Raw genomic sequence first — 24979 nt, 5'->3', positions numbered from 1 at the left:
ATTCGTGACTTGAAGATAAAATCAATTTAACCTTTGGATCGGTTTTTAAAACACTGGTATGATCTATGCAAGGAATTTCAGCTTCCAACCTTTAAATGTGAGTATAAAGTAAAATATAGGTCCTTTTTATATGGCATTTTTAGTTAAAAAATAAACAAGTCCTTTTATGAGTATATTTTAAGTTTAAAAATAATCAAACAATGAATTACATAACAAAGAAAATACTCGATTGATTCCTCAAATCAGATAAATTTATGTTCAATGGAAAGAGATAAGTTACAAAACCCAACTAATTTCTTCAATTGATAGAATAGACATACATTTATTTTCACGAAAAAGAAAATCCAAATAACTTTTATCATCTCATCTCATGGTGCAAACTACAAATTAAGTTGAAACTGGAGATCGATCATAAATAATCGTAAAAGGGTACAGAGCTCAAGGGTTCACAACAGAACAGATCTTTCTGATCTGTCCAGAGTTGCCAGTAAGGACTCCAATAGCACCCATCTTTTGGATGGACTGGGCGAACTCGGTGAAGAAAGCATTTTGGTTGAGCAGCTCGGTGACAATATTGCTAGTGATCTTGTTGGTGAGAAGTGCAGCATCAGATTGGAAGAGACCTTTGTGTTGCTTCACGGCAGCGTAGTAGTGGCTGTCAAATGAGGTACCGCTGTTGGGATCCATGAATACTTGAGCTGTGTTGTCTGAAAGGCTCTTGCATTGAGTTCTCAGGACAGCCGCGTAGGTGGGGTCCAAAGATGGATCTGCATCTCCCTTCCCTGTGAAGTTGTACAGTCTATTGTTGAAGGCATTGCAGTGTGCCTGTCCAATTGTGTGCGCCCCTACAATTTACGATTACATTACCAACCCTCTTAATTTTTATCCCATAATTAAGCATATTTTGATGAACACAGGTTATTTTGACATCTGATAAAAATGTTGTTAGGTTATTTGAAAGATGTTACATGATTTACTTATTTTTTATTTGTTAATGTTTTAAAAAATATATTTAAAGATTTTTAATCCTCTGATAAGTTATTTTAGAAAGATCTTCTAGCAGTCCAAATGGCCAAATGACATATTAAGCTTTTTAATTATTGTCTTTATCTTAGATAAAGATGATAAGCCACTTGATCTAATGGGCTTTTAAAAACGTATTTAGAAGCAATCTATCATGCAAAAAGACTAAAAAACTTCATTTTAATCTTTCCGGAATTTGGTATTTTTGGTCTTTTCGGGTGATTCTGTATACACGTCTTCTCATCTTTACTCAAAAAAGATCGATTTTTACTTTTAAGAACTTGTTGAGACCCAGAAGACGACGACACAGAAAGACTTGCCAAACACCTCCCTAATAACATTGAAGAAAATCTGAAAATCTTACCTGATAACACCACAAGGTCGTGAACGTTGAGTCCTTGCCTAGCAAAGTTTTGCTTGAGAGTGTTGAAGTCGAAGGTGGGTTGAGGGAGGTTGGCAACCGCCTCGGAGGCCCGTGACACAGTGCCGTCTCTCCGACCAGTAAGCACGTCCCACAGTGGCTTCTTGAACTGCAAAAATGAATGTATATATGTACGTAAGAAGAGAAAGTACAATAATAAATCATCCATTGATTCAGATGTCAAGCACAAGCACAGACACGCACAATTTGAGTCCATTACATTAATTGAAAAACTTACTTGGAAGGCAACAGAGTCCCTGGCAGACAGAGCAACGATGTCAGCGCAAGAAACAACTCCTGGGCAAGCTTTCTCTACTTCAGTTTTCACCTCATCAATAACATCGAAACCAGTCAAGGTCAAGTTTGGAGGTGCATCCTTCTCCGCCGTGTTATCCTTGGTAGAGTTCAATAGCACTGAGCCATCACAGCCCTGAAACAAACATGGTTTATTTAATTATTAACATATTTATATTGCATTGGCAAAAGCAGAAGATGGTGAATTAATATGAGCTAATAGCAAAAAAGTAACTACTATATATTACCCTAACAAAGCAATCGTGGAAATGCATCCTCACGAGTGCAGCAGGCAACCCTGAATCCTGAGCGACTCGTTTCCAGACGACGGTCTTAATTATCTCCTCGGCGTTGGGGCAGCTACTTTTGTAGAATTTTTTTCTCAGCGGACCTCCTTCACAGATACCAAAAGCACATAAAGCTAGCATACAAACTAATAAGAGAAGACTGTTAGTCCTCATCTTCAACTCAGGAATCAGAACAGATCAGATTCTTCTCCTTCTCTCTCTCTCTCTCTCTCTCTCTCTCTCTCTGTCTCGAGCAAGGAAATATGGATATCTCAAGGCCGACCGGTGCTTCCTTATATAGGACTCTAATGGTGTTATGCACCGTCCAAATTTTCAAAGGAACCAGAAATTGTGACTTGAAACATCTTACAGAGTCAAATAACGTAAAGTTGTCTTCAGATTATGGTCATTATAGATATTTCTTCTCTCTCTCTTTTTTTTAATGTTTTCTTGTGTCAATTCATTCATCTTCTCCGTAATAACTGTGACAACTTGCACCAATTAATTAACATATCTCATTCTAATATTTCCAACTGAATGGAAATAATTCAGTGGGGGTATGTCCTCATTTCAGTGCTTGCTCTGTTCCACCTGATCAGAATCGATTAAACATCTAAACCCCACTTACTATTGGCACAAGTTTTCTTCAATTCTTACACAGTTGTTCTCTTACAACGGATATATGTACCCAATTGTTCCCTGCAACTTATTTTGGATACAAAAAAATAGAAGAAAAGTCAAGCTGGGACTTCCTTTACAAGTCATTGTTAATGAATAAAGAAGGAATCCTGAATGATAATTTACATAAAATAACTGTGATTCGATGAATGGATGTACGCCAATTGCTTTTACCGAAAAAAATAGGAAAAAGAAAGAAAAGAAGATATGCCGATTGCAATTTTATAATGGGCGGCGCGTGGTTTGCTCGTGGATGACAACGGGCATCAAATTTTTAATTCCCCCTTTCATTAAAAAAGGGTTTTTCATCGTGTGGACCCATTTTAACACGTTTTAAATAATATATAATACTTGTGTTTTTTTACTTTTTTTTTTAAAGCCAGAGATGATAATAATATTATATAATTCAGTTTCACACATGCTCCTCCGACTTCGACTTTGTATCAATTAATGCTGGCGACTCTCGTGAATGGAATTTTCATTTTCAGTGTTCACTAGTTCACTATACAATTATACATTTTCCTCTCTCTAATAATAAGCTAAAATCTACATCCCCTACACTTTCAATTAAAATTTTCCGTCGATCAGGTCTCTCTATATTTATTGAAAATATTTTTTTTGAATTTATTAAGTTTTCAATTTTGAAATTATTTGATAATTTTTGTTATATGATTTTATAATCTTCATTAGACAATTAATAATTTTATAAATAATAAAAAAATTCTAATAAACGTAAAAATTTAATGACAACTGTATAAAAAATAATAAAATCAAAGTAGTTAACGAAGAAGAATTGTCATACAATGGTATCATGTTGTCCAATTCGAGGTGTTCCGAATATAGAACATATTTAGATAGTCTTGTCAATTGGACAAGGCTTTGGTGGAAGGATGAAGCGGTGCATCGAAATTTGCAAACAGGAGAAAGGTCAAAGGCTCAAGGAGTTGTTCCCCAGGTAGATACTTTAATGCTTAAGTCAGTAAGATAAGGAAGGATGAGGCCGGAACGAACAGGTTGAAATAGCGTTGGTCCGAGTCGAAGAGATAATGCAAAGAGATATTCAAAGAGTGTAGTTCCAAAAGGTCATTTACCTCGAGCAGGGAATATCTACTTATAGTTGGGTGTCTGTGTCCTAAATGGATAGGGCTTCCAGGGTTATTGAGATGTGAGTGTTCGCCGAGGTCATCGGGAGGTTTCCTCCTCCTCGACGAAGTTTGCTTCCTTGTCCATGCGGGACATTCCTTCATAGTCGTGCTCTTTTGTTATGTGTGGCGTTGATGTGGCCTAAGAGGGGGGCAGCTACAGAGATAGACATGTGGCATCCTTGGCTAGCTCAACCATCACAAGAACACCACTCTCCAGTTTTGAAGTCAATGAGTGTAGTGCTCAGTTGCGACTAGGCGTGGAAGAACTCTGCGGTCCTCAATTGAGGAAATGTAATTTCTTCGAGTTGTCTAGCCTAGGATAAGACCGGTTCGCTAGGCGGACCGACTAGTCACATGGGTGCAAAGTGCAGCATTGAATTAGCATCGTTGGTCACCCTATAAAAGGGGAGGTGGCAAGTCATTTTACTTCGCCATTTTTGAGTGAGCAATCATAGGAGCTCGGTGAGAGTTAGTCCTTGGCAGGTGCTTTAGGTGTCTAGTAGTGTAACTTCGGTAAGATGTCTTCATCTTCCTTCTCGTCTTGTTCTTCCTCTTCGTCTAGCTCTTGTGCATTGGGTAGTGAGTCTAATCTAGGGTCTCACCCCGAGGCCACTGCGCTTGTGGCTGGGTCGGGCCTGAGGGTAAGGGTGTTGCAGTGTAGGAGGTCGTGGTCTTTTGGGAGGCTGAGGTCGGGGAAACCAACGAGGCTGAAGTGGATATTGTGTTATAAGAGGGGCTTGGCGCCCCTGTACGGTTCAACAACCGCTTTGCATCTTCACCCTATGGGTTAACACCTAGAGACCTAGCCCGAATTAGGACCCTTTATTGCATTCCCGATGAGTCCAAGTTGAGGTGCCCCGACATTGCTGAGGGGGCTACCTTGGCTCGGCCGGGGGAGCTTTGTATCTACGAGCACAACTTGATAGACAAGCTGAGGTTTCCTCTAAGTGAGGGTATCGCCACAAAGCAAAGGTGGTAATGCGTCCAACCGACCCAGCTGATGCCCAATTCCTTCAAATACTTGGTTAGCCTCTTTTGCTACTTCTCACAATGTGGACATCACTCTACTGATGTTCACATTCACATGCTTCTTACACCTGAAGAAGCACCAATAGGGTTATTATTACTTCTTCACTCGGCAGCACAATAAGATGCTCGTCGGAGTCTCCTCTTCGGTGAAACACTAGAAGGAGGGGTTCTTCTTCGTGCACTGCCTAAGGGGTTGGCCGTCCCCACTGAGTTGTCAATTCCGAGGACCATGGGGAAGGCGCCAACCGAGGTTGAGTTGTTTAGGATAGGGAGAACTTAGTGGCCATCAGGCGGATAGAGAGGGTAGATGTGTAGGAGTACACATTGTTCTCCATGTTGATCTATGCTGGGCTGATGAAATCCCCGACTGGTCTGTCCTTGCTTTTTTAAGCGTCTTTCTTGTTTCATTTCTTCGGCTTTGACAAATTTGTTCTCTCTGGCAGATATGGCAACCGTTGATGAGGAGGAGAAAACTAAGTGCATGCAGGCTGTTGCGTAGAGGAGGGTGGCGGCCCAGGTTGGGGCATCTCGGTAGCAATGCCCCCCATAGGTTGTGAACTTTTAGTCGCACAAGAGGCAGAGGCCAGCTAAGGGATACGTGGTGGACGTCATCTCTGCCGTGGTTTGCGTCGTGGGAAAGTCTTGAGGTCCCACCTTTAGGTTTGGTGGAGTAGGGGGCTAAAGTGTACAAGTTGAGTTGGAGTGTTTGGTTCGAGGACATTTTGAAAATTGAGGGTTTGCCTGAGCAGTTGGCTTGGGGTATTTTGTTGCCCGACATCTAGAGGGAGACCAGCGACTATACGAACGAGGTGCTATAAAGTGCGGCCATCAAAGAGTCTATTGCGGTGAGGTTCTATGTACTACCTTTTCTGTTCTTTAGTGCACTTTGCTAAGTCCATTAACTTAAGGATAGTCATGACAAGGATAGTCACGGAGTGGAGGATAGTCACGTGAGCTCAAGGATAGTCACGACAAGGCACAGAAGGTGGCCGAGGAGGTGGAGGCGAAGTTGCTTCGTGTCGAGGAAGAAGCGATGTGGAGGTACAAGGAGTCCAAGGAGTTCCAAATCACCCTCGATGGCTTTGCTATGGATTCCTAGCAGATTAGTTTTGCTTGCTGCCAGAGGAGAGTGATGTGTGAGCAACCTGAGACTGCAGCGACAGTGGAGTAGTATAATCCTTTCAATGCTGAGGAGTCATCGATTGAGTAGCCCGCCTTCAACGACAGCGCGACGACTCCCGAGGAGATGATTCCCATGGATATCACGTTTGGACTGGAGTGACGTTTCCCCTTTTTGTTTTTTTTTTAGTTGTTGTATGCAACTCAGTATGCCAAGTTTGTGATTGTATTGCCATTTTGTTAATGAAGACTTTTTTTGCCGAGCAAATTTCTTGTTGTGCACTATCTACTCCCCCCTCTTTTCAAGTTATCATACTTCAAGGTCCGGTGGTGCTTGGTCTTATGATGGCCGAGGTCTTTGGCTTAATGTTCGTTGGTCGAGGTCTTTAGCTTTGTGGCCTCGGTTTTACGCTAGCCAAGGTCCTTGGCTTAATGCTTGTCGATCGTGACCTTGGTCTTACATTGGTCGAGGCCTTTTTCTTGATGCTTGCTGTCCAAGGTCTTCGACTTTGTGGCCTTGGTCTTTTATTGGCCTCAGTCTTGCATTGGACGAGGTCTTTGGCTTAATGCTTTTTGATCGGGGTCTTTGGCTTTGTGGCCTCAGTCTTATGCTGGGTTAGGTCTTTGGCATAATGGCCTCGGTCTTCAATTAGCCAAGGTGCTTCCAATCTCTCAACATTGCCGGGGAGTTTGGGGGAACCTGGGCTTAGAAGGCTTCATGCTCTTTGACTAGGCTAGTTGTGGTCTCGGTTAGCTATGCTTTGACTGCAAGTTGGGAGGATGCATGGAGTTTGATGGTTGTCCTCTTTCCATTCTATGGCGGAGACATCATTTTTGCGATACTCGTCGATGGCTTGTCCTGGCCTCGATTGTCAGTGGTTGGTCAGGTTTCGTGATGGTTTTTAGGCCTTGACCGTTATAGGTCAATCGGGTCCCTGATGAGGTTGCCATCGTGTTGTGACCATTGGTCAACGTAGAGCTCGGTCATCAAAGTTTGGTTGGATAATGTGCAGGCATTTGGTCATTTGTGCTTAAAGGAAAATTCTTTATTCATTGAATTTGTACAATCTGGTTGCCGTTAGTGTTTGGCATCGATTGTCGTCACTACATTTAAATTTCTAGAACTCTAGCTCTTTAGTTTGGGTCTTATGTGCTTAGTTATTCTCCTCTCTAATGGCCTTCTCGCCTGAGATGACGGCGGTGACCTTGAAGGGTGGAGTTCGAGCTGGGGGCTCATCAGTGAGGTATGACTCTTCTTTGGGTTTATACTCTTTGATGTCGATGAAGCCATGAAGGTATCTGTATCAGATGAGGTCTTCCAAGTAATGGTAGAGGTCATGGCAACTTTTAGTCCTGTGGTTGTGGTCTCGGTGAAATACTTGTCTTGATTTTTCTTGTTGCCTTGGGTTTGCATCTTCTCGGGCCACTTGATGAAGTTGCAGTAGTGGATTTGCATCAATATCTTGGCCTGTGGAGCATTGAGTGGAGTGAAGTTGTGATACGCCAACGGTAAGGTTCTTGGTCTGTGGTCAGGTTGGCGATCTTGATTCTTGTCATCTTGGTCTGGTCTTTGGTCATCATGGTCTCTGCGCTTCTGGTCGTGCTGGTCTTCCCCCTTCTTGCATAGTGCTTGGGCCTCTTCAGTATTCATATACTTCTTCACTTGGTTCATGAGCACGGTCAGGTTGGGTGGAGGGTTCTTTTGCAAAGAGAAGCTAAACATTGAAGAGTATAGCCCGCTCATGATGGCGGTCTTGGCCACCGACCAGTTTAGAGTTCTAACTTAGAGGACTTTGGTGTTGAACCTTGCCAAGTATTCCCTCAGGGTCTCTCCTTTCCTTTAACACACTTGTATGAGGCTAGTCGAGGTCTTCTATTGCCTTTGATTGGCAGTGAATTACACTAGAAACTGTCTCCAACTACTCCTAGGAGGAAATGGACTGTGGTGGAAGAGAGGCGTACCAGGTCCTGGCAACTCCGTAGAGGGTTGTGACGAAGGCCTTGCACATGATACCCTTGAAGGAGTCGTGCAACATCATTATCACCTTGAACCCTTCAATGCGATTATTGGGGTCCGAGGCTCCATCGTACTTTTCAAACTGAGGGGGTCACTGGCTGGATGGGGGAAGCTCATCTACAATCTCCTGGACGAAGACGGGTTCCTTTGCAGGCTGGCTGTAGTGCTGCTCTAAAGGCTAGGCCATTGAAGGAGCTACGTTTCTATCTACTTGGCTGCATTCCAGTTTGGCCAACTGCTCTCTTAGTTCTCTGATTTTGGCGTCTCTGTCGGTTGGGACCACATTTACAGACTTTTCCCCTTTTGGAATTGCAGGCCAGTCTTGGACCAAGTTGGATTTGGTTATCGAGATCGGTGGATGCTGTAAATGTTGGCCGAATCATTCTTTAACAGGCACTCGAGTGGAGTGATGGGATCTATTGCGGGCATCATGTGTGCGAGGTTGGGTGGGGAGTCAGTTCTTCTAGATAGCTACGGTCGTTCGCGGTCGGATTGGGCCTTGTGCCTGTCCATGTGGCGCCTTTTGGGGTTCTCAGTGTGAGGATCAACTATAGTAGGTGCCTATGTGGTAGGGCGAGTACCTTGGGGGCATGTGCCATTTGCCCCAGCGTCTCCATCATGGCTAGGATATGGTCATCCTTTTGTTGCATGGCTTGGAATTGCGTGGGGTCGGTTGCTGCATGATGATAGGGCTCCCAAGGCGGGGAGTTGCACAGTGATTGGGATCCTCGAGATGGGGAATAGGCTTCAGAGCGGTCAGATGTGTTTTTTGGCATGGTTGCATTTAGTGCACGAAGAGGGGTTTGGGAAATAACTTTTTGTTCGTTTCCCATAGACGATGCCAATTTGATGATGTTTGATCCGAGGTGTTCTGAACCGAGGATACAATCAGATAGTCCTGCCAACTGGACGAAGCCAAGGTAGAAAGACAAAGCCACACACCGAGTTCTGAATTTAATTAATATGAATATTAAATAGTTATTATTAGCTTCGAATTTAATTATCAGTAATTAATGAAATCCGGTTTGGGTTTAAATGCATTAAATCGGGTTCATGCAAAATGAATCAACTTAAATATATAAAAGATTTAAACCGGATCGACCTAATAATCATCAGTAATTAATGAAATCCGGTTTGGGTTTAAATGCATTAAATCGGGTTCATGCAAAATGAATCAGCTTAAATATATAAAAGATTTAAACCGGATCGACCTAATAATTATCAATTAATTATCATTAATTTATATGAATATTAAATAATTATTATTTTCCTCGATATTAATAATCAGTAATTAATTTTTAGTAATTAATGAAAGCCGGTTTGAGTTTAAATGCATTAAACTAGGGTTGATGCAAAATGAATCGGCTTAAATATATAAGACAGTTAAACCAGGCTGAACCTCTAATAAGTGGTTTCGGCTTCGGATTCTGGATCGACCCGACCCATCGACCCGTATAGAGCGATAATTTAAAATACACAGAAGTCGTTGATAGGCCAAAGATGCGTGGTTTATCACCCATTTCAACAAAAAGATATGTTAAAAATGCGAAAGAACAAAAGAAAATAACAATGGAAGAAGAAAAATTCAAAGAAAAAAATTAAAACACAAAAAAAATACATATCGAGTTCTATAAACAATATTTTACTAACTCCAAACTGTTGAACAGAAATAACCGATTGAACATTAAATAACTACTAAAACATTAACAAAAAGTACAGCTTGATAATACACTAACCAATTGATGAAAGATTGCTAAACTGGACACCTTGAATTTGCAGACTTTTCTGAAGTTGCAGTTTCACAAACCGGACACCTTGAGAGTTTGCTGAAATGATTGGAGGAGAGGAAATTTGTGAAATTGCAGTTTCACGAACTGGACCTTCAATGCAGCACAGAGATTGAATGGAGTTTCAAGTCAGATGTTGTCTCTTACTCTGTTGCAGGTATGAAAGATTGATAGTTCAGTAATCTCTTACTCTATTGCAGGTATGAAAGATTGATAGTTCGGTTACCTCTTACTCTGTTGCAGGTATGAAAAATTGATAGTTCGGTTGTCTCTTTCTCTGTTACAGATTGCATATTATGCGTTTCTTTAAGAAAAGATTGAGAACGAGAGATTCCCACTTTCACATCTTTGTAAAAAAGACATACAATGCCACACATTTTTGAATGCAGTAGAAACTGCGATAGGAAATGACAAGCCCAAGCTTAAGCCCGACCTAATTATATATGAACTGAGAGAATTGAGTGTTAAGAAATGATCTCCAGGAAAGGAAATGGGTTAAATTTGGGCCTTATTTGTTTATTTCAGGAATCTATTTTTTCGGGCAAGTGCATTTATTCATATTTTTTGTTTAATTTATCGAATAAATGTATCTTGTCGGGTACTTTTGATTATTAATTTTTCTGTGGATCCCAGAGTCAATGTTTTCAACCCACCATTGACCTGTTTAACCCGATAACCGGGTTATGGGTTGTACATTAATTATATATACAAACTTTGAGAAAATATAACTTTGTATTCCAATGTCTGATTGAGGTAATTTTTTTTTGTAATCTTTTAAAATCTATGCATCCTAAGGTTAATATATCTATGATATATGCATTATTGACATGGTACAGTCTGATCCGTTCAACCTATAAGGTCAAACTAGTAACATGTGACCCGGAGGCAAAAATAATTCAGACTCCGAATTGGTTTTTAAAACATTAATCTCACATATTTCTGAAATAGTAACATTAATAACTTGATGGATGGAAATTGCAATCCCATTTACCGACTCCCCCCCACCCTCTCTTGCGTACCAACCAGATATATAATACAACAAGGTCATCAACACTGAGGCCTTTCATAGCAAAGTTTTCCTTGAGAGCTCAATAATGTTATAGGGATGTTAGCAAATGCCTTGGATGCCACCGGTGTGAGACTGCCGTGCCCTTCTTAAACTGCAAATGCAAAACATGATCGAGGATACAACATAATCTCTTTTCGGTGGTACACGAAACTAATGATTTAATGATTCAGATTAAATTAATAAACAATAAGGGGGTTTCAGGAAACATAAGTTTCGTACTCTAAGATTAACAAATTAATTCGCTCATACAAGAAAGTTGTCAGAGATTCTCACAATCGGATACAATCTAGCTGCTTCATTTTTTATTTTCTTGATTGAAAATAAAAAGCAGATGTTCATAATCTTCTTTGCACGGTGATTTTTTGCCCAGCTGATGGTAGGAAGGAGGCAGCAGGTCCCTTCTACTTGAAACGAAGGACAGATGGCAGCTGTTGTTGGCCGGCACGGCCACGGACCTGTCTACAGATTTTGATGGGCTGGTGAGTGGTGACTTCGTGTCGATTTTGATTTCATCCGACGATTAACAATACAAAATTGGACTGGATTGTGGGTTTAGATTCTCATTTCTCAAGAAACAAGCAAAAAGGTTAAACTGTTTTGGGTTAGGCTCTTGAATATAGTTTTGTTCTATAAACACAAAAGCCCATCGGAAAGACCCACCTGTATCTATTATTGAAATTTAATTAATTAATTATAGGGAAAATCTGAGATGTATGGGAAGAGGGAATATTGGCTTCTTATCCGAGTCAGTTATTCTTGAGAAAGAAAAAGTAATAAAGAAATAAAAATCACAAAGACGATCGATGGGAAACATTTATGCCACCACAAGCTTGGAGTTACAGAACTTAATTAAGAGTTGACAACCGCACAGTTCTTTCTAATCTCTCCAGAACTTCCAGTAAGAACTTCAATGGCTCCCATCCTCTTCATCGACTGTGCGAACTCTGTGAAGAATTTATTTTGGTTGAGCAATTCGGTGACAATTTTGCTTGAGATCTTGTTGGTGAGAAGAGCAGCATCAGATTGGAAGAGACCCTTGTTTTGCTTTACAACGGCATAGTAATGGCTATCGAATGAGACTCCACTGTTGGGGTCCATGAACACTTGAGTTGTGTTGTCTGAAAGGCTCTTGCATTGTGTTCTCAAGAAAGCTGCGTATTCTGGGTCGAAAGAGGGATCTGCATCTCCCTTTCCTGTGAAGTTGTACAGCCTGTTGCTGAAGGTGTTGCAATGTCCCTGTCCGATTGTATGTGCGCCTGAAACCGAACAATCCTACCTTAACAACCAGAACTACTGATTTGTAGGGGTGATCACGAAAAAGAGAAAAAATCCAAAAATTGAATTAAACTGACAAATAATCAAATCGTGACAAATTGAACCAACGGTTAATCGAACCAATTGACCGCTTTTATGTTTTCTAAACCAAGGGGCTGTTTGATAACAGATTCACTTGTTGAACTGAATGACTTATTGCTTTATTTTTTTTGGTGAAAAAAAAATTAAATAGTCAAATATTCAAGGGTAAAATACTCTACTGAATTTCAATTTCAGCCATTAAAAAACACACAGTTTGCTTATTGAAAACTTATTCAGTAAAAGATAAGACAATAAAATTTTCAGTTCAGTCATTTCAACTGTTATCAAACGGCCTCCAACGTAAATAACAGCCCAGTCCAGGATAAAGCTAATAAGTCAGACTGGGTCTAGGTTGAGCCAACCCAGGTTGCAACTTGTCATCCATAAGGTTTGTACTGAAGGATGTCCAAAGCCTAATACATACAACATCTGGTTTGATACAAACTTAATTGGGTATATATACTTGTCAAAAAAAAACTTAAATGGGTATATATAATTTAATATTTTATATGTATATATATTTATCATATATGTATAAATTACAAAGAAATTATTTTTTAAAATTAATTGCTCTTTATTTTAAAGACAAAAAAGACAGATTTAGGTTTGTGGTTTCAATAATAAGAATCGGATTCAGATGCGCTGGATCCGATCTGAACTACCCGATTACAGCCCTAATTCATCCAGGTACTTAATATGAAACTTGCCTTGAAAGAACAAAAAAGAAAAACTTGTTATAGACACTTGGCAAGTGTTTTTTTCTTTCTTTTTTTTTTTTTGGGGGGGGGGGGGGGCGCTTCCAACTAGATTGCCATGTGGAAAATTCTTGGGTCGTCTAACTAGGGAAGATTGATTACTAAACGACCCAACTAGAAGACCCGCTCCGAATTATAGAACCAACCAGGCTTACTAGATAATACCACAAGATCGTGAACAGTGAGTCCTTTGCTAGCGAAGTTGCTCTTCAAAGTTGTAAAGTTAAAAAGTCGGAGCAGGGATGTTAGCCAGTGCATCGGAGGCCCGTGACACGGTGCCGTCTCTTCTACCCGTAAGCACCTCCCACATTGACTTCTTGAACTGCAATAGATGACAACACCAAATCATCATCAATTCCGATTTCAGAGCTAGATTAATTTGGATGGATTATCGGGTAATTAATTATCTCTGAACCTCTTTAAAGTTTAATTTACATACTTAAAAGATTCCTTCTCCTCTGCTTCTTCCTATTAAGTTGAACTTGGAAAGCAACCGAGTCTCTGGCAGCCAGAGCAATGATATCGGCACAGGAAACAACTCCTGGGCATGTTTTCTCCACTTCAGTCTTAACCTCATCGATGACATCGAGACCATCCAAAGTTAAGTTGGGAGCTGCATCCTTCTCAGCTTGGTTATTTTCGGTTGAGTTCACTAACACCGATGCATCGCAACCCTGAAAGAGAACTGATAAAGCGCGATTCGGCCGGTCTTAGCTCTCAACGATCTTGTTTTTGAACGAGGTAGCAGGGAATCTGAAATGGAGGAGATGAGGAAGCTCCGGGGGGGAACCCGGTGTAGCGGCTCCGAAGCTCAAGTTAGAATCCTTCAAAAGCAAGATAACACCAGATAGTGCAAAGTTGCATACCTTGTTTGTTGGGGGCAGGGGGCTCTTATAATCACTTCGCGCACTCGCTTCGAGGCCCTTGTCAGGTTGGGTATGATTACCCTTGCGCTTGTTAATTCGGCCGTCGTCCTTTCTGCTAGGGCAGAACCGACACTACCTAACCGTCTCTCTAACTAGAGATGGCGGTGTCAGTGGCGGTGGCAGGTGGCCGTTTAGAGTGCGGCCGCCAAACGTCAGATCCCAAGTCAGTCAGGTGCGGCGCCCTCGGGCACGGACTTCCTCAGTGTCAGGCATGGTACGACTTGTTTGGTTTTGGTGCCCAGAAGGTGATGCGGAGTGCTGAGCGAGGCGAAGTCTTGAGTTCAGAGGTATTTATAGGGCAGATCAGTTCGACGAGGTGTATCCCGAACTGTTACAAGGTTGGCCAGTTCGGCGAGGTGTATCCCGAACTGTAAGGTTGGCCAGTTCGACGAGGTGTATCCCGAACTGTTACAAGGTTGGCCAGTTCGGCGAGGTGTATCCCGAACTGTTACAAGGTGGCCAGTTCGGCGAGGTATATCCCGAGCTGTTACAAGGTTGGCCAGTTCGGATTACTCTGGTTTTGGGCCAAGGTTGAGTTCGGGCCCCCCGTAGGGAGTTCGATCCGCTGGTGTCCCCTTGTTCACGCCTTGGCCCTTTTGCCGAGCTGTTGTTTCTGCCACGCGTCGCATAACTGTGAGGTCGGGCCAAATCTTCCTTCATCAATTGCCCCCCACTCCTCGCGCCAAAGGTCTTGCCCTGGTGCGGGGAGTTTCGCGAGGTAGTAGGTGGATTTGTCCCGTCCTTCGAATCTTGACTGTGCGAGTTGCTTTTGCCAGGGTTCTTCGGTTTCCGAGAAGGCTGGAAACGTGCCTACTCATGAATGCTGATGGTTGTGACAGCGCGCGTTTTAAATTTCAAAAATCCGCGCCGCTGGGACGTGACAGCGGGTCATTCAAAAAGGCGTGCCACTACTGTACATGCGCGGGCGGCTGTCAGGGAGACGTGCAGCGCATCAGTTTCGGAAAGACGCGTGTCGACGCGACGTCGGTTTCAAAAAGGCGTGCGCTGACGTTTTGCTTTTTTCTGAAAGACGTGCGCCAATCACGTCTCGACCTTATGGGACGTGCGGTCAGCAAAAACGTGGGCCGTCGGATCATCTTCGATCTGCACGGTCGATTCTTGGTTACTGTAGCTATAAATAGTGGGGGACCCCAGTCGATTTGTCACTTCTGCGGTTTGTCTACTGAGCTCGCGTCCAACTTTTCAGCTTGCGTCCAAGTTTTTTTTTTTCAGCTCGTGTCAAGGCTGGTTACATAGCCTTTAAGGTTCTTTGGCTTGTTCCCGTCTCCGGAGCCTTCAAACTTTCTTCCGGTGAGTACTTTCCTGAATCCACCTTTTCCCCAATGTCTAGCTTTGATAGCTCAGACGATTCTTCAAGTAGGGCCGACGTAGGTTCTACCAACCGAGCCGTGTCCCCCGACTGCCTCAGTGATCCTGAGGTGGAACTCGAGGACTATGAACCAGTAGGCCGAGCCGCTTCGGGCAGTTTGGCGTCTACCTCCCGCCGAGGTCGGATGCTAGACAGGTTTGGTCCCTCGACCATGACGCCTGAGGGGCTTCAATCCATACTTATGTCTTACAACCTTCCTGGGGGGTATACATATTTTATTCCCTCGGGTAGCTTTCCTTGGGAACACAGTCCTGATGAGATCATGATTTTCCGAGAGCAGCTCGCTGCGGGGTTGCGACTTCCTTTCCACCCCCTTCTCGTCGAAGTCATAAACCACTTTGGTGTCACCATTGGCCAACTTCATTCAAATTCTATTCGGAACCTGGTGGGGACAGTTTTCATTTTTTGCGAGCAGAATTTCCCCTTGGACTTAGAGATATTCTCCTCCATCTTGATGCTCAAGAGACAGGCGGGTTCTCTTCCTGGGGGAAGACGGGCGTATTACCTTTCTCCTCGCCAGGGTTTTAAGCTTCTGCACGATCTTCCTAATAAGGTCCCGGCGTGGAAGCGGGACTACTTCGGTGTGCGAAGTGCACAAGGATGGCCCTTTCAGACCGGGTGGGGTGAGGCCGCTCCTGATTCGGGTGTTACTCTTGATAAAGAGACGGTGAAGGGCCTCCGACAATGGGCACGTCAAGGTTTAAAGTGCCATCACTACTTAACGGAGGCCAAGCTTATTGCGGCCAGCCTGAGTTCGGGTAGGTTTCTAGCTATGCGGTTTCTTGCTTGCTTTGTTCTTTCATTTTTTCTGATGTCGAACTCGTTTCTGCAGGTGTGATGGATGCAGAGAGAACTCGTGGGGGGCGTCTATTCCAAGGTATGAAGAGGAGGAAGCGGGTCGCCAAGCGAACTCGTACCGAGCTGCCTCTGGATGAGGAGCCCCAAGTTCCAGACCACACGCCGGAGGATCTGCCCAGGGAGCCCGAGGTGACTCCACCGATGCACGAAACAGCCAGGGCGCCTTACGCTGAGACCACTCATACGGGCGCTCCTGCATACTCAAGTGCTCCTGCTCACTCTGGGTCCGCTCATACGCGGGCTGGGCCCTCGGGTTCGGGAGCTCAAGGGGAGTTCAGGAGCGTGTTGACGCCGAACTACGCTCTTCAGAAGAGTAGGGAGGCTACTTTCCCTGAGGAGGTCGCGGCGTGGACCGATCTTCCTTTGAATCAGGTCGCCTACCGCGCCGTAACACATGCTATGGTGGTAAGTTAGATTCCGTCTGCCTTTTTCATTTTCTGTCGCTTTTGCTGTTATTGCTCACTTGTTTCTTTTGGTAGGTGAATTCTTCAATTCATGCCTTAGCGGCCCAAGTGGAGAGGAGCTCGCGACAAGCGCGAGCTGCTGAGGCTGCCGCTCATGCTGCCGAGGAAGCTTTCTATGCTGCTGAGACGAATACTCGGGCTGCTGAGGCGGCCGCTTATGCTGCCGAAGAGGCTGCTCGCGTCACGATGGCCAGGCAGGCAAGGTCTCAGCGTGACGCCGAGGCCATGGGGGTAGTTGTCAAGCATATGGCAGACTTGAAGTTGGATTTGCAGCATCAAGTCGAATATCTTCAGGAGGACATCAGGGAGAGAACACAGATTTTTTCCCAAGGCATTGAAGACGCCAAGAAGAAGGCCGTTGAAGACTACATTGCCTCTCCGCATTTTGACGATCTGATGGTGGATTCTTACAGGAGGGGGTTCAAACTGAGCAGGTGGATGATCCGGAATACGTACCCTGACTTTGATGTTAGTGCCATATCCACTTCGCGTATAACTCAGGAGATGGCCAATGCTACCGATGGCGAGCCGGACTCTAAAGGAGAGGCAGGGCCTTCGGGTGTTGTTGAAGTGCCTTCTGATGGCGAAGAAGTAGCTCCGGGCATGTAACAACCTTTTTTTTTTTTTGTAAGCCCCTTTTGATGGCCAATGTACTCCTGTCAATGTACTCCAGTTTCTTGCAACGGAATAAATAATCTTTTTGCCCAAGTGTTCCTTTTCCCTGAACTGATTCTTTGTCGAACTGAATATGCCACTTTCTTGTCCGGGTTATTATACTTCTGCGACCTGTTTTTCCGCGAAGGCTTTTTGCAGCGAACTGATTTTTTGCCGAGTTGATAATATGCTCAACTTCTTTGCTTGTTTACGCCGAGGTTCTTCTTGGCTCTGCATCGTGGCACATAGGACCTGATTTCGTCCACTTCGCTTGGCAGTTTATAGGTAGTATCGCCTTAAGTTCACGATGTTCCACGCTCGAGGTACTTGTTTGCCTTCCAAGGTTTCGAGTTCGTATGCCCCCCCGAGCGCTCTTTTTACTTTATAGGACCCTTCCCAGTTTGGTCCAAGTTTGCCCACGCCGGGTTCGGGCACCATAATCTTACGAAGGACCAGGTTGCCGACTCGGAAGCTTCGTTGCTTTACTCTGGTATTGTAGTAGCGAGCTACCTGCTGCTGGTATGCCGCTGTTCGGATGTGCGCGAGGTCCCTTGCCTCGTCCAATAGGTCAAGGTTGGTACGTAACTCATCTCCGTTCGTCCGATCGTCGTATGTTTCTAGTCGCAAAGTTGGTACTTCGATTTCCGCCGGGATCACTGCTTCAGTGCCGTAGGTAAGATTGAAGGGGGTTTCTCCCGTGGCGGTTTTTTCTGTAGTTCGGTGAGCCCATAAGATACTTGGTAGCTCTTCGGTCCATATTCCCTTAGCTCGATCCAGACGTGCTTTCAGTCCGCGTAGGATGGCTCTGTTCATTACTTCCGTCTGACCGTTTGCCTGCGGGTGCGCGACTGATGTGAAGTTTTGCCGAATCCCCATATTCTGGCACCACTCTTGGAACTTGATATCCTCGAACTGCTTGTCGTTGTCGGAGATTAGTACCCGAGGTAACCCAAAGCGACATATTATGTTCTTCCAAAAGAAGTTTTGTATGTTTCGGGCCGTAACAGTTGCCAGAGGTTCGGCTTCTATCCACTTCGTAAAGTAATCTACTGCAACGACTAGGAATTTTCTTCCACCTGTTGTTGGTGGGAATGGCCCCAGGAGGTCGATGCCCATTGTGCAAAGGGCTACGGGCTGGCGAGGTATTTGAGGTCGGAGGCAGGTTGACAGTGGATATTGGAATGCTTCTGACACTTGTTACCTTTTCTGACGAGCTCGACAGCTTCTGCCTTCATCGTTGGCCAGTAGTATCCTTGTCGAAGTGCTTTTTGGGCGAGTGCTATGCCCCCCAAGTGTCCGCCGCATAGTCCTTCATGAGTGTCACGGAGTATGAACTCGGCTTCGGTAGGTCGCAGGCAATGCAAGTAGGGGAGCGTGTGGGACCGTCGGTATAACTGTTCGTCTATTATGACGTATTTGGCTGCCTGCCGCTTCACCCTCTTGGTCGCATTGCGTTTTGTAGGGAGGGTTCCGTCTATCAAGAAGCTCGCGAGTGGGTCGATCCAGCTTGGCTCTGCTTCCAAGACGGGAGCGACCTCCTCTATCCCCCCGAGAATACTAGGCTGAGGTAAGTCCTCTATGTACACAGTTCTCACGTTGTTGTGACTTGTGCTGGCTAACCGGGACAGAGCATCGGCCTCAGTGTTCTCTGACCTCGGGATTTGCCTGATGAAGTGTGACTGGAAGTTGAGCAGGGCCTCTTTTACTTTCACTAAATATGCGATCATGGAGAGCTCGCGTGCTTCATACTCGCCTGTAACTTGGTTGACCACGAGCTGGGAATCGCTGCAGATGACCAAGTGTTTTGCCTTTACCTTTCGTGCTAGGTCCAGCCCAGCTATCAACGCTTCATACTTTGCCTCGTTGTTGGATGCCGCGAACTCAAAGCGTAGTGCGTATTCTAATTTTGTGCCGCCCGAGCCGCATAAGACTATTCCAGCTCCGCTGCCTTGCCGATTCGAGGAACCATCCACGTGAAGGATCCAGGGCTCCTCATCCCAGTTCGCGTTTCGCCTGACCAGGAGAGATGCCACACTGGCTGCTACTTCACAGGGTTCAGACTCTATTGGCTCGAGAGCTCTAGGTTCGCCCGAACTGGGGACCTCCGGCTTGACCTGTAGGGCTTCGTGGTTGAAAGTGCACTCGGCGATAAAATCTGCCAAAGCTTGGGCCTTAATAGCAGTTCTTGGCTTGTACCGGAGGTCATACTCGCTGAGTTTGATAGCCCATTTCGTCAGTCGACCGGAAACCTCGGGTTTGAGTAGAACTTGTCTCAGAGGTTTGTCAGTCAGGACGATGACGGTGTGAGCCTGGAAGTATGGGCGGAGTTTCCGAGCCGCTGTCACCAGTGCGTATGCTAGCTTTTCTATCTGTGGGTACCTTGTCTCTGCTCCCTGCAAAATTTTACTAACATAAAAGATGGGTCGCTGGACCCGGTCTGTTTCTTTTATTAGTACCGAATTGACCACCTCGTCGCTTGCCGAGAGGTACAGTTCTAAGACCTCGCCCACCTCGGGCCGGGCTAAGGTCGGCACACTAGCGAGGTAACCTTTTAGCTCGTCAAACGCGAGCTGGCAGTCCTGGGTCCACTCGAACCCTTTGCCTTTGATTGCTTTGAAGAAAGGTAGGCAACGGTCTTCTGATTTGGACATGAAGCGGCTTAGAGTGGCTATGCGGCCGTTTGGCCTCTGAACTTCTTTTACTTCCCAAGGTGGTCTCATATCTAGAATGGATTTTATCTTGTCCGGGTTGGCCTCAATACCGCGCCGATTGACAATGTACCCTAGGAATTTGCCCGAGGTGACGCCGAAGACACATTTGTTGGGGTTCAATTTCATGCTAAACTGACGCAGGATTTGGAAGACAGAATCTAAGTCTTGTATTAATTCTTGTGAAAACTGAGTCTTGACGACCATGTCGTCTACATAGCATTCTATCTTCGTGCCATTCAGGGGCCGAAACAACCTATTTACAAGTCTTTGGAAAGTCGCCCCGGCATTTTTTAATCCGAAGGGCATGACCTTGTAGCAATATAGGCCGAAGTCGGTTATGAAGCTGGTTTTTTCCTCATCGGATGGGTCCATCCGGATTTGGTTGTAGCCTGAGTATGCGTCCAGGAAACTTAGCAACTCATTTCCCGAGGTCGCGTCCACTAGGCGGTCAATTCTGAGGAGGGGGAAGCAATCTTTTGGGCAAGCTCGGTTCAGGTCGGTGTAGTCGACGCACATGCGCCACTTGTCGTTTGCCTTTTTTACCAACACCAGGTTGGCCACCCAGCTCGGGTAATGGACTTCCGTTATAAAGTTTGCTGCAAGGAGCTTCTCGACCTCCTCGTCGACCGCCCTCCAGCGTTCTGGGGCTAAGTTGCGTTTCTTTTGTCTAACGGGTCTGACTACAGGGTCAGTATTAAGTTTGTGAGTTATCAGGCCAGGGCTAATGCCGGGCATGTCAGCCGCGGACCAGGCAAAAATATCTAAATTTTGAAGTAAAAAACTCACCAGTTCGGTTCGTAGGGGTTCCTCGACGGAAGCTCCAATCTGAAGTGTGCGAGCTGGGTCCGTAGCCGAAGTCGGGATTGCGACCGTTTCCTCCGTGGGCGAAGCTCGTTCCTCACCTTGTTCCGCAGGCCGCTCCAGTTCGAGGTCGTCGGCCGCCTTGGTTTTTCCCTTCAGGGCGGCAACATAACACTTGCGGGACTCGAATTGGTCGCCCCGCGCTACCCCCACACCGAAGTCCGTAGGGAACTTCATGGCCAGATAGTAGGTGGAGACCACCGCCCGTAGGATATGCGTGATCGGCCACCCTATTATGGCATTGTATGGGGAGGGGGTTGCGACCACCAGGAAATCATGGTTGAGTCTGACCGCACAAGGCCATGTGCCGACTTCCACAGGTACTATTATTTTTCCGAGGGGCCTGACTTCCTCTCCGCTGAAACCTACCAGGGGAGTGCTCGCGGGCTTCAGCTCGCTCCTCTGTAACTGTACCTGGTCAAATGCTGATTTAAAGAGAATGTCCGCTGAGCTGCCCGAATTTACCAGTACGCGTCTGACCTCGAAGTCGCTGATCCTTATTTTAATGACAAGCGCGTCATCATGGGGGTAGCGGACCCCTTGCGCGTCGTCCTCTGTGAAGAAGATTGGTTATTCGGTCTTTGGTCTCTTTGGGAGGTTCCGTTCTTCGAGGGCCGCTTCGCGAACTGAAGTCCGGGCCGCTGCCGAGGTACACCCCGCTACCACCGAACCTCCCACAATTACATGGATGGTTCCCCGAACTGGCCTCTCTTCCGGAGGCTGTCGCTGCAACGGTTTGGCAGGTCTGCTGCTAGACTCGGGGGCATCCTTTTCGTGCTCCCCTTGCCGACCTGCCTTATTGTTATTATTGTTGTGCTGTACAAAGTTTCTCAAGTATCCGCGACGGATGAGCCCCTCTATCTCGTCCCGGAGGTTATTACACTGCTCGGTACTATGACCGTGGTCTCTATGGAAACTACTATACAAATTCTTATTTCTCTCGTTCGGGTTTCCCTTTAGGCGAGGTGGCCACTTCACGTACGAGGCGTCTTTGATCGTCATTAAGATCTCAGTCCGCCTTGTGTTTAACGGCGTGTAATCCGTCCGAACTGCTAGGGGATCTCGGAATGACTGGTTCGGTTTTGGCTCCCGGGTCGGGTTTTTTCTGTCGACCGGGTTAGAGAGCTCGCCTTCCCTCTTTCTTTTCTCGTTCCCGCCTTCGGTTCGTTGGTTGATTTCTTCCTCTGTCCTCATGAGCTTGTCCGCGAGCTTGAGGAATTCAGCCATGGTTGCGGGCTGGTTAGCCACCATGTGCCATTTGAATTCTTTGTGCGTTACCCCTCTTTTGGCCGCCGCGAGCTGCACTGCGGGGTCCAACCGCGGTATCTGCAAGCATGCTTCGTTGAATCGCTTGATGTAGCCCCGGATGGATTCTCCTTCCCTTTGGACTACTCCGAAGATGCTTTCCTCTGTTCTGGGGCACCGTTGGCTGGTGACAAAGTGTGTTGTAAAGACCTGCACGAAATGGGCCCAGCACTTTATCGACCCGGGGGCCAGGTTTCTGTACCAAGTGCGGGCTACTCCCCTGAGGGTGGTGGTGAAGGCCACGCACATGCACGATTCGCTGGCCCTGGCGAGGTGCATTTGGGACTGGAAAGCGTCAACGTGGTCGTTGGGGTCGAAGGACCCATCGTACTTGTCCAGAGGTGGGAGCTTGAAATTTCTGGGTAAGGGGACCGCCATGAGTTCTGATGCGAGGGGGGACGGAACCGAGAGAATCGGGGTAGCTCCTACCTCGTCCGAGCTCGTCTCTTTGTCTCTGAGCTCTGACAAGACACGGGTGGCGGTTCGGCGACTTCGTCGGCGCCTTCGTTGTTGAGTGGGCCTTGTGTTGGCGCTGCTGGCCTCCGTGTTACCGAGCTCGATGGGCCCGGAATGCTGGTAGTCTGCCGCCAGGGTGCCGAATCGGATTTCCGTGAGTGGGAACTCGGGCTTGGAGCGCCGGGGTGCCGACCTCGCGGGCGAGGTTCCCGACCCGCCTGCGAGTTGCGAGTCGGGGATGATATTTTTCTCTCTTCGGCCTGGGGACGAGGCCTGGCTGTTAGGGGGGTTCTAGGGCCGGGAGGCCTTCACCTGGTGGGGGCGTCCATCCTGCGGGGAGGCCTCAGAGCGGGGTGGCGAGGTGGAAGTAGTGGTTGGTTCAGCGACAGTTGGGGGAACTGCTGTTGATAGTGATACTGGGAGATGTTGTGTAGTACTTGGTGCTGGTGAAGCTGGTGCTGCTGGAACTGTTGCATCTGGGCTTGCATTGCCCGCATGCACTGCATCAGGTCGTCCAACCGGTTTTGGCTGGCTGCGAGGGGGACGACAGTTGGTTCAGTAAAGGTTGTCTCAATAGGGGGAGGAAAGGGAATGCTTGTGGTAGGAAGGTTTACGGGCGCCACTGCTTGTGGCGTGTTCAAGCTGGGGATCCCATCCACCGAAAGGGGGATGGTGAACTGTCCAACGCACACCACGGGGACTTGAAGTTGTTCCCCGGTGGTGTTTGTCTCCGTGCCACGTCCGACGTTGTTGGAGGAGGCCACGAGTGTTGGGTTTTTTGAAGAAAAGGGGTTATGGAAGTTTGGAGGGAGGCTTTTTGAAGCGTTTCCCACAGACGACGCCAATTGATGAAGCGCGATCCGGCCGGTCTTAGCTGTCAACGACCTTGCTTCTGAACGGGGTAGCAGGGAACCTGAAACGGAGGAGATGAGGAAGCTCCAGGGGGGAACCCGGTGTAGCGGCTCCGAAGCTCAAGTTAGAATCCTTCAAAAGCAAGATAACACCAGATAGCGCAAAGTTTGCATACCTTGTTTGTTGGGGGCAGGGGGCTCTTATAATCACTTCGCGCACTCGCTCCGAGGCCCTCGTCAGGTCGGGTATGATTACCCTTGCGCTTGTCAATTCGACCGTCGTCCTTTCTGCTGGGACAGAACCGTCACTGCCTAACCGTCTCTCTAACTGGAGATGGCGGTGTCAGTGGCGGTGGCAGGTGGCCGTTTAGAGTGCGGCGCCCAAAAGTCAAATCCCAAGTCAGTCAGGTGCGGCGCCCTCGGGCACGGACTTCCTCAGTGTCAGGCATGGTACGACTTGTTTGGTTTTGGTGCCCATAAGGTGATGCGGAGTGCTGAGCGAGGCGAAGTCTTGAGTTCGGAGGTATCTATAGGGCAGGTCAGTTCGGCGAGGTGTATTCCGAACTGTTACAAGGTTGGCCAGTTCGGCGAGGTGTATCCCGAACTGTAAGGTTGGTCAGTTCGGCGAGGTGTATCCCGAACTGTTACAAGGTTGGCCAGTTCGGCGAGGTGTATCCCGAACTGTTACAAGGTGGCCAGTTCGGCGAGGTATATCCCGAGCTGTTACAAGGTTGGCCAGTTCGGATTACTCTGGTTTTGGGCCAAGGTTGAGTTCGGGCCCCCCGTAGGGAGTTCGGTCCGTTGGTGTCCCCTTGTTCACGCCTTGGCCCTTTTGCCGAGCTGTTGTTTCTGCCACGCGTCGCATAACTGTGAGGTCGGGCCAAATCTTCCTTCATCAAGAACCAAGCCAAAACTGAGTAAGAATTAATACATGAGGAAAACTGCATTTCCAATGACATGAGATTTCAAGCAATATAAACTTGATTAGCTAGTGAGTGTTATATTACCCTAACAAAGCAATCGTGGAAATGCAACCTAACAAGCGCAGCAGGCAGCCCAGAATCGCTAGTGACTCGTTTCCAAACGACAGTCTTAACGATCTCCTCCGCACGCGGACAGCTGCTTCTGTAGAAATTTTTTCTCAGGCTACCTCCTTCACAAATACCTAAAATGCAGAAACCCAGCAGCGCAATGCCTAACAATGGACGAAGACTGTGAGTCCTCATCTTCAAAAGCTAGGAAATGCAATTCAAAGCTCTATAACACTAGGATGATTATTAAACACAGCCAATAATTCATTATATAGAACTCATCAAAAGCTAATATCCCACTGTCCAGAATTAATAGTGTCAAAGATCCAGATAGGCAAGACTTTGTCTTGTTATATCTCTACGTGAATGGACAGAGTGAGACAACAATGCATTGTAGATTAGTTGATATTGAGATGGGGTACCCCTATTTTTATTCATTTTGCATCAATTGATCTGTCATAACCTTGTTTTTAGTGACCAACATGCAAAAAA

General features: G+C 46.2%; 1 protein-coding gene and 1 pseudogene across 1 annotated transcript; both read right to left on the bottom strand.

Moving 5' to 3' along the window:
* Nucleotides 1-274: 274 nt before the first annotated feature.
* Nucleotides 275-2294, bottom strand: LOC148851453 (peroxidase 3-like). Its single transcript, XM_088946968.1, has 4 exons — nucleotides 1987-2294; nucleotides 1683-1874; nucleotides 1388-1553; nucleotides 275-845 (listed from the first exon to the last, which is right to left on the bottom strand). The coding sequence occupies exons 1-4, from the start codon at nucleotides 2197-2199 to the stop codon at nucleotides 439-441; spliced, it is 978 nt and encodes a 325-aa protein (XP_088803094.1). The 5' UTR covers nucleotides 2200-2294; the 3' UTR covers nucleotides 275-438.
* A 9377-nt stretch (nucleotides 2295-11671) lies between these two features.
* Nucleotides 11672-24682, bottom strand: LOC148851452 (peroxidase 3-like; annotated as a pseudogene).
* Nucleotides 24683-24979: the final 297 nt, after the last annotated feature.

The sequence above is a fragment of the Nelumbo lutea genome, chromosome 5 (genome assembly GCF_056320005.1).
Source record: "Nelumbo lutea isolate HS-2025 chromosome 5, American lotus-T2T, whole genome shotgun sequence".
Lineage (NCBI taxonomy): Eukaryota > Viridiplantae > Streptophyta > Magnoliopsida > Proteales > Nelumbonaceae > Nelumbo > Nelumbo lutea.
The sequence above is the reverse complement of the archived record's forward strand: the minus strand, read 5'-3'. Positions and strand labels throughout refer to the sequence as shown.